This window comes from Atractosteus spatula, chromosome 6, assembly GCF_055471065.1.
Source record: "Atractosteus spatula isolate fAtrSpa1 chromosome 6, fAtrSpa1.hap1, whole genome shotgun sequence".
Classification (NCBI taxonomy): domain Eukaryota; kingdom Metazoa; phylum Chordata; class Actinopteri; order Semionotiformes; family Lepisosteidae; genus Atractosteus; species Atractosteus spatula.
Window position 1 is genome coordinate 6,144,572 of NC_142711.1, and position 16,106 is coordinate 6,160,677.

The 16,106-nt window shown below is 44.9% G+C and overlaps 1 protein-coding gene across 1 annotated transcript in view; it reads left to right on the top strand.

The window, feature by feature from the left end:
* Positions 1–2,278: 2,278 nt before the first annotated feature.
* Positions 2,279–16,106, top strand: part of LOC148831732 (uncharacterized) — a 41,273-nt gene continuing 27,445 nt past the window's right edge. The window contains exons 1-7 of the mRNA XM_088919053.1: positions 2,279–2,705; positions 4,266–4,432; positions 4,713–4,824; positions 5,807–7,119; positions 11,147–11,343; positions 12,686–12,788; positions 13,374–13,746. Of these exons, the coding sequence (XP_088775179.1) occupies positions 2,426–2,705; positions 4,266–4,432; positions 4,713–4,824; positions 5,807–7,119; positions 11,147–11,343; positions 12,686–12,788; positions 13,374–13,746 (2,545 nt within the window). The 5' untranslated portion in view covers positions 2,279–2,425. The remainder of the gene's footprint in view (positions 2,706–4,265; positions 4,433–4,712; positions 4,825–5,806; positions 7,120–11,146; positions 11,344–12,685; positions 12,789–13,373; positions 13,747–16,106) is intronic.

Below are 16,106 nucleotides of genomic sequence, written 5' to 3' on the forward strand. Positions count from 1 at the left end.
TAATTCACAACAAACACTGAAACACTCTGAAATCTATTTGCAAATTGGCAAAAAAAATTGGTTGAACAAGTTTACACACCCTTGATTGAATCAGTCTTATATCAGGCTGTTAGACTACACAATGTGTTAATCTGGAAAGGGTGTGTAAACTTTCTATAGGCACTGTAAGTACTTGAAAACTGGAGTTCCTACAAACCATAGAATAATATAGTATATGAAGTTAAACAGCAAGAAAACCAGTACCATATACAGTACAGCCATGATCACAAACGCACAGATGGATCATTGTAAATACAGGCTCAGAGCACTATAAAGACACTTTACGTTTAAAAGAACAAGACAGTATACAGTACATAATGTATGTGTGTAAGTGTCTTAGATAAAATCTGGAAACAAAGTAAAACACTGCTTATAAGAAAAATTAAAACAGCACCACCCTCTGGACAAACAAATCCTGTAAGGGGAGAGGACACATGGGACTCTAATGATGGAACTTCATTAATAATTCCTTACACTTCTATAAGGCTTTTCTGGACACTCCACTCAAAGCGCTTTACAGGTAATGGGGATCCCCTCCACCACCACCAATGTGTAGTCCCACCTGGATGATGCAACAGCAGCCATAGCGCACCAGTATGCTCCCCACACACCAGCTTATGAGTGGGGAGGATAACAGAGTGATGAATACAATACAGACACACTGACTGGACCCTACAGTACATTACATTGAGGGAGGGGTTAGAAAACCTTGCATGTAAAGCGCTATAGAGGTACCATGTTTCCTGTGAATATATGCAGAAACGTGTTCTGTCTTTATATTTAATTGTTGTTCTTATTTATTATCACTTATTATATTTTAAAACTGAAGTCATTCTTAGAATTACTAATCATTTGTTTTGAAAATGTAGCTGCGGAACTCAGCGGTGGTGGCTCAGGTAGCAGTGGGGAAGTTATACGAGGTGGCACCGTGCGCTGTTTTGTTTTGGTCGAGGTCCGAGGCAACTTGTTTTTGCTGAGCTTTTAAACTTATAAACCGCTGCGTTGTTTTGGGATGTTTTAATATTTTGTTTTGTCCGTATCCATTAAACTGCGTTGACGACAGGGTTAAATAAACGGTTGCATAACGCTGTTAGGTACGGTAGTATTTATATGTTTTCAGTCCATTATTATTGCTGCTTGCCATCTCTTACCCTTTTAACTATTTATACAGGCCTGATGGTTTTGCCTAAGGATCCCCGATATTGGGATTTGTTTTGCTTTAATTTTTAATGTCCAGCATTTTACCCACGGATGGTTGTGCGGTAAATAAGGTCTTTAACGGCGACGGTGGAGGATGCGTGGTCAACATTAGTTTCCTCTCGGCGTGTAGCTGTAACGGTTTGGCCTGATGTGTTAAATCTCTGCATGTTAGGCCATCGCAGATCTGGCCCTCGTTAAATGGAAACTTTCGTGTTTTCGCACAAATTACAACAGTAAGGTTATTAAGGCAAAACATAAAATGGCTATTTTGACGTGGGAATTAATAAAACAAGAAGTATAGAGAAAATAACATACAGTAAATCGCGATTTATTACCCTCCTATTTTATTTCGAAATAACAGCAGTAAAAGTCCTCCAAGAATTCTAATATGCTTAACTTTTCTCTATAGTAAACGAGTCTGTGCAGACAAAGCTACAATATGCCGTTTTCCGAGGTGTAACTTGATGTTTCGGAACGTCACAATTTAGAAAAAAAAAACAGCTTTCGCGAAAATATTTTTATTGCGTGTTTGGTGCAAAGGCCACAACGTGGTTGGGCTGCTTGTTGCACTCTCCCACCTCCTTTAGTGTAAAGGAGTGCTTCCTGTTCTCGGTTTTAAATGTGCTTTCAACTTGTGTCCCCTGGCTTGTTTAATCGTTTCTTTGTGTCAAGTATAAAATTCAAATTACGGAAAAATATAATATGCCATCATGCCAATTTTAAAACCATATTGTTTTAATTGTTTGCATTAAGTAACTACTTTGCCCACTTAATGCAATACCTCCCACATGTATAATAAGTACACTGATTAAAAGCGCAGTAGTCTCACAATCACATACAGCTGCAGAAAGCAATACTGGCTGGTGCTGACACCCTACATCTACAGCACTGTGATTGTGATTTTGTATCATTTAAGTTTAGTGACCATCCATTCATCTTTGCGAGTGGTTATCGCTAGCTGATTGAAAATAAAGAAACAAAGCTGGGTCAGTGTTTGTCTGCTGAAAAGGTCCTTTGTTTCCTTCTTTTAGTCTGGGAGTTGAAAGTGCCGATTCTCTGCCTGCTGACAAGCTCAGTGGAATGGAAGTGTGTCCTGGAGAACCCTGACCGCAGTCAAGTTCACCCCTGAGCTGGGATCACCGAACGGGTGGGAAGGAAATCCCGAAGGGACCGTCGGAGAGGCAGGATGCTGGAGTCCGTGGTGACATTCCAGTCCCAGCTCACCTCCGTGATGGAGCTGCTCGTCAAAGCGGCGGTGTGCGAGATCACCAAGCTGTTCGAGGGCAGCTTCGCCGACTTCCAGCTGGAGATCGCCCAGAGCAAGAAGGAGAACGACACCCTGAAGCTGAGGCTCAGGCTGATTGAGAACCAGCTGCGGGCGGGGCAGGACGCGGGCAGCCTGCGCTGCAGCGGGCTCCGGGCGGCTGAGGGCGGCGCGCGGCGCAGGCGCAGGAGAGCGGGCGCAGGTGAGCTGGGCCGGGCACTGCCAGGCCACGCTGAAATCAGGCCCCAGATCAGCGCAGGCCATCTAGCCTGGCTGGTAGTTAGCAGCTAACTGATCAGAGGATCTCATCCAGCCATTTCAGAAGTGCCTCTTGTCCTTACTGGAGGATCTCAGTAGGATCTTGAAAGAAACCAGGATATTGCATTCAACAACATGGCTCTGCAGCTTTTTTTGCAGACCACCACAAACCCTCAACTTTCAGCAAGCAGTATAATGACAGGAATGTGCTAGCTGCAAATTGAACTTGTGAATCTTGCATGATACTAATTTTTAATCTAATCATCCAGTAGCTGTATCACCCTGCAACTCACAAGTGGCAGCTCACTGGAGCTCAGCAGGTGTGAGACTGGTCAGTACCTGGATGGGAGACCTTCTGGGAAAAACTAAGGCTGCTGCTGGAAGAGGTGTTAGTGGGGCCAGTAGAGGGCGCTCACCCTGCAGTCTGTGTGGGTCCTAATGCCCCAGTATAGTGATGGGGACACTATACTGTTAAACGACAACCCTCCTTCGGATGATTTAAGGTCATTAAAAATCTCAGGGCATTTCTCAAAAAGAGTAGGGGTTATTACCTTGGTTTCAAATTTTCCATTGGGCTTTACCTATTCACAGTCTCCTAGTAATCCCCATTTATGAATTGGCATCATTACTCTGTTCTGCCAACATATAGTTGGTGTGTGGTGAGCGTACTGGTGCGCTATGGCTGCCGTCACTTCATCCAGGTGGATCCCCATTACCTGTAAGCTTTGAGGGGAGTGTCCAGAAAAGCACTATATAAGTGTAAGCAATTATTATTATTATTAGTATTATTATTATTATTATTATTATTATTATTAATAATGAAGTTCCACCATAGAGTCCCATGTGTTTCAAGTGTAATTCTCTGCTATCAGCATACACCTGACAGTTCTATCAAAGGCATCTTATTTTTGCTCCCATTTACAGCAAAATACAGCTGTGTATTTTACTAGAAATACATCTGAGTGAAGTACCTTGCTCAGGTGTGCATGTTGTGACCCACCTGGGTTCTGAAGCTGCAACCTTCCAGTCCAGAACCCTAAGCATTGCTCCTCACTCATGCACCTCAGAGATTATCCTTGCGGAATGATCTCTGTGAATCTGGAAATCCAGGTAAGGAAAGCACCTAGACGTGTTAGCGACAGTGGGTGTCCTTGCCTGTTCAGGACAGCACCCACAGACAATCGGGTCAACAGGAGGCACTGTCACATGCTTGCGGTGTTGAAAAGCTGAGCCAGCCGGGAGTGCACAACATCTGTGTAAGCAGGTTTTGTATTGCACGTTTTATATTGTTTTTTTTTTCTTAGGGAGAGGAGAGGAGCTGAAGGCAGATTCTAGAGTCTTAGTCTTAGTTGCATGCTCAGACCAAACTCCCTACATTTAAACTTAATGCAGAAGAAGACGTTCTTGATGAGGCTTTAAAACCCTAATCTTGGTGTGCCCCGCACCCAGCTACTGTAACTGTGTCATGGGAGTTCTTGTATCGCGTCCATCGTTTTCCCCGCAGGAGCCAAGGGCAAAGGCTCTGTGCGCGGGGAGAGCAGCTCCGAGGCGGAGCTGGACAGCTGCCTGTGGAGAGACGTTGAGCCGGCTTCCGTGGGCGCGGCCAAAGAACCTGCCGGGCTGTACCCTGGCGAAGGTGCGGAGCTGGAATCCATCATCATCAAAGAGGAGGTAAGAGACCGGACACCTGTCTGGATCCCACTGAAAACCCCTCTGTGTCCCATCGGTCTGCCCGCTGGGCCAAGGTGAAGAAGAGCCTTTGTCTGCAAGGCCCCCCCCTCTGTACAAAACAGACCACCCGTCTGCACTCCAGGTGGTATGATGGCATACAGAATTGGCAAATATATGCAGATCGGCCTGCACCTCATTTCAGATGGTATGTGATGGCATTGGTAAGGATGTTAAGCAGTTGATTCATTTTGAATGCCCACCTTTACTCTCTCTCATCCAGCCCACAGACCTGGACGAGGAGACCTCTGAATCCATCCTTGACCTGGAGGACGGACCAGAAGCGGACCCAGGCGACAGGGACCTGCGTGGAGGATTAATGATCGGTGTGGACGGTAGGATTGCTGGCAGCACAGCCTCTCTGTTAAAAATCCCCTTATCGTAATTGTTATAAAATCTGCTGGTATGCTGGAAACAGTTTTTTTCACCCCTAGTTACATCTGTATGGTAGGTCAGTTTGTCTGATTTTTGTTTGAGTTAACACAATAGTTATGTGATTCGCCATCAATCATTTTTTCTGCAGGGTTGTAAACATTACAGCAAATGCAGTGTCCTCCCAATGTGACTGTCGCTTTTCTTTTGTCTGTTGTTGTGCCTCTCCAGCACGAGAAACTTCACCATCTGTGACTTCACAAAGCACTGAAGGATTGTTTTTGTATATCTTTTGTTATAGCACTACTATAACCTCAAAATCATTGTAATCATAACATCGGTAATCTTACGCCTGCACTTCCCATGTAAGCTAGTAGTGACTGGGAGCACTGATGACCTTGCATCTATAAAAAGTTGCTTAAAACGCTTCTTTTGTTAACAATATGTTCTTGTAATTCTGACATAATGCGTAGACTGCAGGCAGTTACAAATTATGAAAGAAAAGAACTCCAACTAAGTTTTTATAGAGGCGAGAATGGAAAGTCATCCAGTTGCAGGATGAGGGAGGCTGAAAGAAAAAGACTTTTTCTTCCTCTCACGCTATTGTTCCTTAACTTGATCTGAAATAAAGGCCAGATGATAGCTTCAACTCTGTATCCTGGACTCTGATTCTTTTCCTGGTCTACTGGAGAGGGATACCATTACCCATTCGCCTTAAGCAGCCACCCGATCTGCACCCATAAAAACAAGAATACGAAACTGATAGGAGGGAAAAACAGTCAGTGTTGGCAGTTTTGTACATAGGTCCCTTGAAAACAGCTCAGCCAGATTAAGATGTTTGCCTCAGCATGTCAACAGTGGCTGCCTCTACTGTCTCTGTGTTGATGCAGTGCTGGTGACCTGTTCTCTTAGATGCTGTTAATCGTTTGACTTTCTCTCGACCAGGAACCATCGAGGCCTGCGCCCTCCCGGACGCGGAGGAGAGGAGCGGGGTGGACGAACAGCTCGGCGCGAGATGTTGGAGCCCCGATCTGACTCTAGGCGCAGAGCCCACATCTACAGATGACCCCAGGAGCAGGCAGAGTGGAGAGAAGATGAGCGGGCTGGAGGCCGTCCATCTGGCAGAACCTGGTCTTCAGCAGGTTACACAGCGGTTCAGCCCGCTGGAATCGGACCATATTACAGAAGGGCTTAGTATGGGCCTTGATTATGCGGTAGAAAGTCTTATGGATCTGGGGGCTGTTACACAATCATATAGTAAAAGAGACCTGAATGGACTGGAGGGCATTGTGATGCCAGAGCAGGACACTGAGCTGAAGTCCAGCGAGCAGAATGCCCCTGACGACTTTCACCTGCACGGTTTAGAATCGTCATACATGAGTCCAGAGGCAGATGACTTAAATCCTGCCCGGGTGAAGGAGGAGATGAAGCTGCAGGCTGCTTACAAGGAAGAGAGCAGGGCGGAGCAAGAGCACACCCAGCAGGGGGAGCTCGGAGAGGGCTTGGAAAGTGGTGGACGACCCCAAGGACCCAAGAGCAGGAACCCTGCCCCACAGCTGCACAGGCAGAAGCAACAGGGACCCTCCGGCACCGTCACCCCTCCGCCTCCTGCCGGCGAGAGCAAAGCAGAGTCCAGCGGGGACGCCCTGAGCTCCAGCCACTGTGAACAGTGTGGGACCAGTTTCAGCACTGACTGGCCTCTCCAGACACACCAGTGCCCGCAGGCCGGGCAGGGCGTGCACAGCTGCTCCCAGTGCGGGAAGGCCTTCAGCCAGCCCGGGTACCTGAAGGCCCACCAGCGACTGCACACGGGAGAGACGCCATACTGCTGCGCCCACTGCGGCATGGGCTTCAGCCTCTCCAGCAACCTCAAGGCGCACCAGCGCATCCACACAGGTGAGCGGCCATACAGCTGCACCCTGTGCGGGAAGAGCTTCAGCCACCTGGGCACCCTGGAGCGGCATCAGCTGATCCACACCGGGGAGAGGCCCTACCGCTGCCACCAGTGCGGGAAGAACTTCAGCCGGCAGGGGAACCTGGAGAGGCACCAGCGCATCCACACGGGAGAGAGGCCGTACTGTTGCCCGTACTGCGGGAAGCGTTTCAGCCGGGTCGAGTACCTGAAGATACACCAGCGCATTCACACGGGCGAGCGGCCTCACCGCTGCACGCAGTGCGGGAAGACGTTCAGTCAGTCGGGCCACCTTAAGAAACACCAGTGCTACCATAGTGCAGAGACTGGAGAGCCGCCCTCTGTCTGATCGGCCTTCCATTTTTATAGTTCCCTTTTACCTCTTCGCGTGACTTTGGTTTGGTGTGGTTATTGACTCCACAGCCTTTTAGTCAGAATAATTTCTCTTAATGTTCTCTTTGTGCTGTCAAGAGCCAGGCAGAAAATGAAAGGCAAGAGACTGAGGGCAAACTGTTCTGAAAGTAGAGCCTACTTTCAAATAGACTGCTTTATGTTTTCCTCTTTTCGAATGATTCTCTGTTGGTATCGGTCTCGTGTTTTGCTTTCTGTAATGAAACTTCTGGTTCCTTTTCATTTCTTTCGTCAGCCCGCTGGAAGAAAAAAAACCCAGCTGTCATAAATGTCTCTTCTACAGAGAGGAGATCAGAGAGAAAAGGGAGACACAGCTGTATTTTTTTTATATGCGTCATGGATCAACTGATTAACCTTTGGAGTGATCAGGTGTTAATTAGCTCAGCCCCAGGTTACAGCCAACACAGGTGTTAGGCTAAGACAACACAAAAACTCCATCTAGCTCGTTCGCTAGATTTATCTGAAGATCTCATCCAACTGTTTCTTGAAAGAACCCAGGGAGTCGGCTTTGACAACATGGCTCAGTGGCTTTCCCAAGCTCCCACAGCCCTTTGTGTAAAGAAGTGCCTCCTGTCCTGAATGGAGGATCTCATCCAGCTGTTTCTTGAAAGAAACCAAGGTATTGGCTTCACCAACATGGCGGGGCAGCTTCCCAGCAGTTCGTAAAGCAACACGGGCAAACAAAAGGGTCAACATTAAGTATGTTGCAAGTAATTTGTTACTTTTGAAATGAATTTGTAGATTAACAAATTTCAAGTGGAAACAATAGGACTCATTTTAATATCTTGTACAAGGTAGACGATTCATGCTCATTACAAACTAGTTTTTTCTTAGTGTCCCTTTTAACACTTCTTGAAAGAAGGCCAACATGGTGCAATAAAAAAAAACTTTTAAACAGAAAAAGAGCTGTGTACATCTTTGCTGTCTTGTCTTCTGCCCTTTGCAAAACACTAAACCCCGAATGCAGCCAATGTGTCTGGAAATGACAGGAAATTATACGTCCGTGATGAATTGTTGCTTTCTACAACTGCTTTCCGTCTCCTTTAATCATTGCTTCGACCTCTTAAGTCGCACCTGTATGACAATTACAAGAGATGCAGGTACATTCACTACAAACAGAAGAATTGGATTCCCTGTTGTTTTTTCCCCATGTGTCAGATTTTCTATTTATTAAGAAACTAGTAGGCAGTAGTTCCGTGTCTTGTTTTGTGTTGAATTATTTTGGTGTATTTAAATCGTTATCTGCTGTACAGCAGAAAGAAGACTTGCCACGTAACCTTACGGTTTCCGATGTTGGAGGAGAAGTCGTTTGGAATTTCCATTTATTTCAGATGGAAAAAGCAAGAAAAACACGGCACACACTGGGCACACCACTGATTAGGTCAAGGAGCGTCGCCCTTCCTCACGTTGCACCCTGGCATGAGGGGCTGTATTCATTTGGCTTATTCGTTTGTACAGTCGTTTCTGATGGAGTTTTGATTTGAAGAGAAAAAGCTTCCAGCGGTGTTCATTTGTTTTGGTTTTTCACTCGTTTGTTTTAATACTCCTGACTCCGGGATGTAACTGCGCTCCGTGTTGTTCAGTAGCCATGCCGGAGGGGTTTTTAGAAAGGTGGGTTATTCCAACAACAACAACAACAACAAAAATGAACGCGCCACTAAAATAAGGACGCGTTTTTGGGGGGGGGGGGGGGGGGGGCTGAATGGTTACTCGTAGGATCCGGAGTCATTTGTAACGAGAAAACTAAAGACTAAGTCAGGCTTTCTCCAATTTATTTGCATGGCACTCGCAAAATACAGCTAGGGTTAATGCCATGCTGGGAGTCCCCCGATTCTGCGAGGGCCTTTATGAGATCCCATATTCATAACACACTGACTCGGTAATTTACCTACACTTCGGGAGGCCAATTGCTGCTGTAGTTGGGGAATATGCTGGTCAAATTTGTAGCAAACCTTAAGTTAAAACCATACGAAATTTTATCAATATAATATACAACCAAATTATCATTTTGCCCACTCCTGTAGTTCACGTGAGATCAGTTCACGCATTTCCCAGTACAGACAGTCATAGTACACCTAGCCCCAGTTTGACTCTGTTGAGGGACAGAAAGCGGATTATTTAAAACCAGAGTTTGACGAGTCATGTGAACTGCAATCTATTTCTGTTTAAGCAATAGACCAGGACATCGTGAACTATTAAACACCGAAGCATCACGCGGTACAAAAAGTGACGCCACTCCCCTCCAAAATCCCATCTGTCTCTGAAACTGATTTTTTCCCCAAGTTTTATTAAACATCGAATAATACAAAGGAGGAATGGTATAAAAAAGTGAGCGAAATAAAAACAAAAAACAGAGCGCTGCCAGAGGAAAACAGTAAGTTATAATTTGTACATTTTTGTCTCGTTATTTATGAAGTTCTTGAGAAGTTTTAGTAACATTGTATTTCTACTTATGAGCATTAAAGGAAAAGTAGGTAGCGTTCGTATTTTTTGTTTTGTGAATGTATTATCTACCCGGTATTACTAACAGATTAATTAGAAATAAATGTTCTTTATATTACATCTTCTAACATAATATCAGATTTCTTAGATCTAACATTCATTTAATAATTTTAAATGACTAAAAATAACGTTTTGAAAGTCTATCCAAAACAATTTTGTATATATAAATTTAAATAAATGCGTCAGTTTCTTCTATAGCCCTACAGAGCACATGTACATCATCTAGTTCGTGTCTCAGTCTAAAACGAATTAGTTTAACAGGATGAAACCCGAGAACAACTTTAAATGTTATTTTTTTTAACCTTGCTTGTCTGTATTGCATTTTTGTCTTTTATTTGCACACCATCCAAGAATCGTAAGTGTAGATTCAGAAAGGTCAGTACTGACAGATTTAAGATTACTTTGAACAAACTCACTACTTTCTCAGGCATGTCATCATAACTATAGCATATTCCCGAGTGGTAACTGCAATCTGCCCAAAAAGTCAGCGTACGTCAACAATCTACCATCTTTGTCCTGCCATCTAAATCTAACAATTATACCATGTCTGCAAGAATATGCTTTTATTTTTGTGCTTAAAATTTTTGTAATTTTAGTACTGTACTGTATGTGTGTGATGAGAAATTATGTTTATATATATATTCAATTCCAAGATCGTAATATCTGCCTGTGAAGTCTGGATAACTTAAAGAGGAACTGCAGTCCGAATTTCTCTGACCAGTTATTAAATCTCAGTAACAAAATAAATTAATTGATGGTATCACAAAATTTTACAAATTCCGATTTAAGCACAAAATCGTGAACTTTGTGAAAGTGCTGAGCAGCCCCATTTTGTCACAAACCCCTGGTCTCGCCACGGGGGGCGAGAGAGTGAGAGTTTGCGTGAACTGCGACGTAATGCGGCCCTTCCTGCTCACTAGTCACCGTAATGACTAATGTAAAGGATGTGATGCAGAGTTAACAAGTAAGTAGTATTTGTCGGCCACCCATCTCGAAGTTGAGAGCGACATTTCTCTTAGATTAAAAGAGATGTATTCACAAGCCTGCATGTTTACATTGTCATACGGCCGCATCGCTGTCACTGAAGTTTTGTTGCCTCATTCTGAATCGCAGAACATGGCGCCGCGCATACCTGGAAATTTAGTCTATTTTATTATGTAAATTGGAGGTTTTACATGTTACTGGGTACATTTTACTTTCACTGTGGTTTGAAATGCACTCATTGATGTCGATTCTTTCTACTAAAAAAATAGCATTGCAGTTCCCTGTTAATGGGGATTTTCCTTATATCAAAATTACACTTTCACAGAATGTCAAGATCACCTATAATTTGAAAGACCTAACTGGCAGATTCCATAGATAACCTTTGTTTTTAACGTGAAGATTTTGAAGTGCCCTTAAAAACTGCTGCCCTGGCAGAATGATTAGGCTGTTGAGCCTCGTCACTTGTCCCTTTACAGCCAACATACGCTGACTCAGCTCCTTACTCCATGTTCCTCAGTATAAAGCCTCATCCACAGGACAGCTCCTCCTACAGCTCAGTGTCCCCAGTTCACCATACTGGAGTACTGGGCTTATGGATCTCCTGGCTCAGGGGGAAGAGCCCCACCTACTGGTCCACCAACACCGTGTACAGCAACATGGTTTTCCCAAGAAGGTAAAAGATGGGTGCTTCACCTCTCCTTCTACTTGTGAACTGCTTTACATCGATTAAGAAATCAGCTGCAGTAGTAGCAATTCCTGCTCTTTCATACTTGCTGCTGTCGTGTGTGTATTCACATGAGTGTTCTTAGTTATTGCGACCACAGGGAGCTGTAGCAGTAGTAAGTACAGGTTAATTGACGTTGTGCTTGGCGGGTCGCTGGGTGATTTGTCAAACCTTCAGTCCAGACAATCGCTTGCACTGTTGCTCCGTGAAGGAGGCGGCACGGTTTGGGACTCGGGAGCTTCCGTACAGAGGCCTTCCGTCACTGCTTTCTTCCTTTGTTTTGGTTCCGTGGGTGAGGGCTACGGCTGCTTTCTTTGTCACTTGTCACTGCGAGGTAAGTTTTCTTTTTCGTTACCGAATTATAACTTTGTTTTACAGCGCAGCGTTGTAATCGGTTTTGTCGAGAGGATCTGCGATGTTTAGGGGATGTCAGGCTAGGCTTCAGTGACTGTGTCACTGCATAATAACATCAATACTGCTTCTGTTTGAACCCGTATACTGTACTGTATATTACTTTTTATAACACACGAGTAATTACAATAGAATAATAATAATAACACTACACACATTTGCGTGGTGCGGTGACATGAGCACGCTAATTAAAGAAATCGTGGGCTGAATTTGTAGCTGATGCTGTTATAACGTAAATTGTACGTGTTTCACGTACTTATTCTTTCCTTTGCGCTTCGTGAAAACGGTTTAGATACGTGCAACGTTTATTGATCTTTTAGGTAAAATTACCGTGTCACGAAATCTGTAGCTGGAATTATAGTCAGATTCATTACTGCGTTTGTGTTATCTTGCAATTATCTGTAACAACAGAAACATACAGTATGCTTAGTACAGTGCCTTGAGTATTGGATAGTAACGCTTGTAAAATGAAAAACTTGGGTCAGTTCCATGTTTGCAGTTTCTGAAAACAACCGCTATTCATAACGTTAATGAAACTGTAGATTACGTGGCCTTCATTCCCCGGAATCGCCCGAGGTGTTGGAGCGAATATGACTGATATTTTTATAACGAGCGGTATTAAGATGTAACCAGCGCTCCCAGTTCTGTGTCAGCGGTGTAGGCAGTGACTGGCTGGAGACGACTTTACAGGCTCACTAACAGTTTCATTGCCCTTTTTTATTACAGTGGGCGTGATAATCGCAGAGCAGGGAGTTAGCCGGGAAGGCAGAGAGAAAGAGGGGGGATTCCTCTCTGCTTTTAAAAGGAGGTAAAGGCAGGAATGGGGAGAGGTCATGGGGACATTCAAACACAGCGGGATGTGCTGTGCTTCCCCCCTTAGCGCCCTAACCTCCGAGGGAGACCTCCAAATCCCAGAGCTGGATTGCCTCTTCCAAGTTCCCAGGAGCAGAAGGGATCTAGCCTTTGGAGAGACGGAGCACACAGTAGGCTGCTTAGCGTAGAAGATGAGGGAGGCCCTGTCTACACCAGCTGCAGCTCAGACCATCGAGCACTGGGTGTTCCTCTTCCGTAGAGTATGTCGGAGCCTGTGTAGAAACATGGGGGGCTCAGTGATTCATAATGCCTCATGCTGCTCTGTCACATTTTTGAGGTCCATTTCTGGTTTTAATGAACAGCCGGCTGTTGTACACATTCCAGTTTGTGACACCAGACTGTTGTAGCTGTGATTTGCATAACAAGCTACTCAAGCCGCAGTTAAAGAACTGGAAATATCCTCTGCTCTGCTTTGTTTCTCCCAAAAGAACCTGCGTCTGGTAAATCCTGTAGTGGATTTAACTGCTGCACACCTAAAGTTTCCTAAAGTTGTCGCCTCAAGGAAAGCCTAAAGTTTCCCGCCTGCTTGATGTCCACTACTTATTAACCCAAATGTATAGTATTACAATAAGGGCAACAGTATAGTATAATATAACTGCACACAACCATCCCTGCCTTTTATTCTCTTTTTCAGATTCCAGACTAAGATCATCATGGTGCCACAAACCTTTGAAGCTCAGAAACACTGAACCCAGTGTTGTGTGGACGCCTATGCCCCAGTACAGAAAGGCTCTATTGTAATTAAACGTAACGCTCCATCTCGCTTCAAAATGGCGGATTCTGCTGCCGTCTTCCGGACCCAGCTGGCCTCCGTCATGGAGGTCCTCACGAAAGCGGCGGTGTGCGAGATCAGCCTGCTGGTCCAGGGCAGCTTTGCCGACCTCCGGGCGGAGGTATCCCGGAGGGACCGGGAAATCGGCACCCTGAGGTCGAGGCTGCAGTGGTGGGAGAGCAGGTCGAGAGCAGAGAGTGGAGAGGCAGGGAGGGACGCGGGGAAGACAGCGCAGAGTGTCGGAGTCCAGGTGGATAAGGAGGACATGGACAAGGAACGGCCTGCACAGATCCCTGGTAAGTTAGAGGATCCACCCAGCTGGAGGGCAGCCATCTCTTATCTACCTGTTAGTCACGGCACAGGCAGGCAGCAGGCCTCCTGCTTCTGTTTTCTTTAAGGGTTGGAGGCAAACAGGACTAAGAAGGAGAGGTATTGTCATTGTGGTTCAGGATGTCCAGCTCATTCCCTGGAAGGCTCCAGCATGTTCTGCTTTTTTCAGCTGCAAACGAGCTCTACTTGGGGGCAGAACTGGAGGTGTTTTTTTTTTTGTCTTCTTCAAAATGAACGAACCAGAAGGCACGAGTGGGGGCTGTGTGGAAGTCTGCTTAAAACGGAGAGAACGTCTTTACACAGGGGAGTGTAGAATACGTGCTGCTCCACCCTGTTGTTAAAGCAGCTGCGTTGGCTTCTGTCACAAACTGGCTGGATGAGATCCTTGGATCAGTCGTTAAATACCAGATCTCCACACCAGATGCCTGCTGTCATTCGTTACCTTTCCTCTGTTCTGATGACCCCAACGTCCACTTTATGATGGGGTGGCACTGTTTGTTTGGAAATGTGCGTCAAGCATTAGGTCATGTAATTGTGTTTTGACACCTCTCACCTTGCAAACCATAAAATTATCTCATGAGTCAGTATCATGTTTTCTGATTGTATAGGCAAAGCCAAGTGGAGTTGAGCCTGCCTGGCTTTCTGTTGCCTAAACTGGAATGTTCCTATGTTGAACAAACACATTTATCCTTATACTTTACTCATACACTGTATTTAAAATAAAAATGAACGAGAAATGACATTTGGCTTGGAGACATGAATATTAACTTTGCCAAACAGCAACAGAAATGTGAATGAACTGTATATTAGTATAATTTGTCACTGATACACACAAAGCCCCATCTTCTTGTTTGTCATAGGTGTTAGGAAAATAAAAGTTGCATTACACCTCCTGCCTTCCAGTTCTTGGAAGAATCACATTTTCTAATATTACATTAAGGGATCTTGTGGAAGATAAAAGAAATGCTGTGATCTTAAAATCAGCTCATATAGACTGGTAAAGTCTAGATCCCTACTGCAGGAGGGTTAGATTAATGGAACTGATCATGACTATAAGACCAATAAGAGTGGTGGGCCTCATTAGCAACAATGATGAGTCACCATACAGAGAGGAGGTGGAGCAACTAGTGGACTGGTGCACAAACAACAACCTATCTCTTACTGTAAATAAAACAAAAGAGATAATCATTGACTTCAGAAGGGGCTCACACTGATCACTCCCCACTGTACATCAATGGCTCTCCTGTGAAAACAGTTAGAAGCACAGTTAGAAGTTTCTTGGTGTACACATTACAGATGCCCTCACTTGGTCCCTCAATACCACCTCCCTAGCCAAGAAAGCACAGCAGCGTCTCCATTTCCTGCGGCGACTGAGGAGGACAGACCTTCCTCTGCCCATTCTTGCCACTCTCTACAGAAGCACCATTGAGAGCCCCTTGTCCAGCTGTGTCACTGTCTGGTTTGGGAATTGCAACGCTTCAGACCGCAAGACCCTGCAACGAATTGTGGAAACAGCTGAAAAGATCATCGGAGCCTCCCTCTCTTCCATTTCTGTCACCTATCACAAACGCTGCACACACAGGGCCTCCAGTATAGTAGATGACCCCTCCCATAAACTCTTTGCCCTCCTACCATCTGGGAAAAGATATCGCAGTGTACGGGCCAGCTCCCCCAGACTCTGGAACAGCTTCTTCCCGCAGGCTGTCAGGCTCCTCAACACCCTGGAATCTATTTGCACTCACTCCAATTCCAGAAACAGGGTTTAAATCCCCCCAGTGTGTTGTTTATATTGTACTACAGTATGTAATGCCTTGTAATTTGCACTATCTGCACTTTGCACTATGTGTATCCTGTCTTCTATGTCTATGTCAGTGTCCTGTTTGTCCTGTCTGTATTTGCACTGTGGACCAGGAGGAACGATATTTCGTTCCACTGTATACTTGTATATGGCTGGAATGACAAATAAATGTGAACTTGAACTTGAAGAGTAACAATCGGGATCCTAGTTTTAGGCTCTTTCTCCCATAGGGAAATAATGAGATTAGAGGTGATTTGTGCATCATTGACTACAGTGTGAATTGCACATTCACCTATGGTAGGAACTTGGTTTTAAATCTCACCTGAAGGACAGAGGACAAGGAGGTTTTGTAATTTATTCTGGATGACACTCAACAAGTCCATGGCATCTGGAGTCTGGAACATCCTAATAAAAATGGATCTGTTCCCACGTATTAATACTCCTTAACTCTTTTCCTGAAGAGCCACAGCTTCTTTTGTTAGTTGGTTCTCCTGAGCTCTATAGTAATAGGCAGACCAAAATTATTTA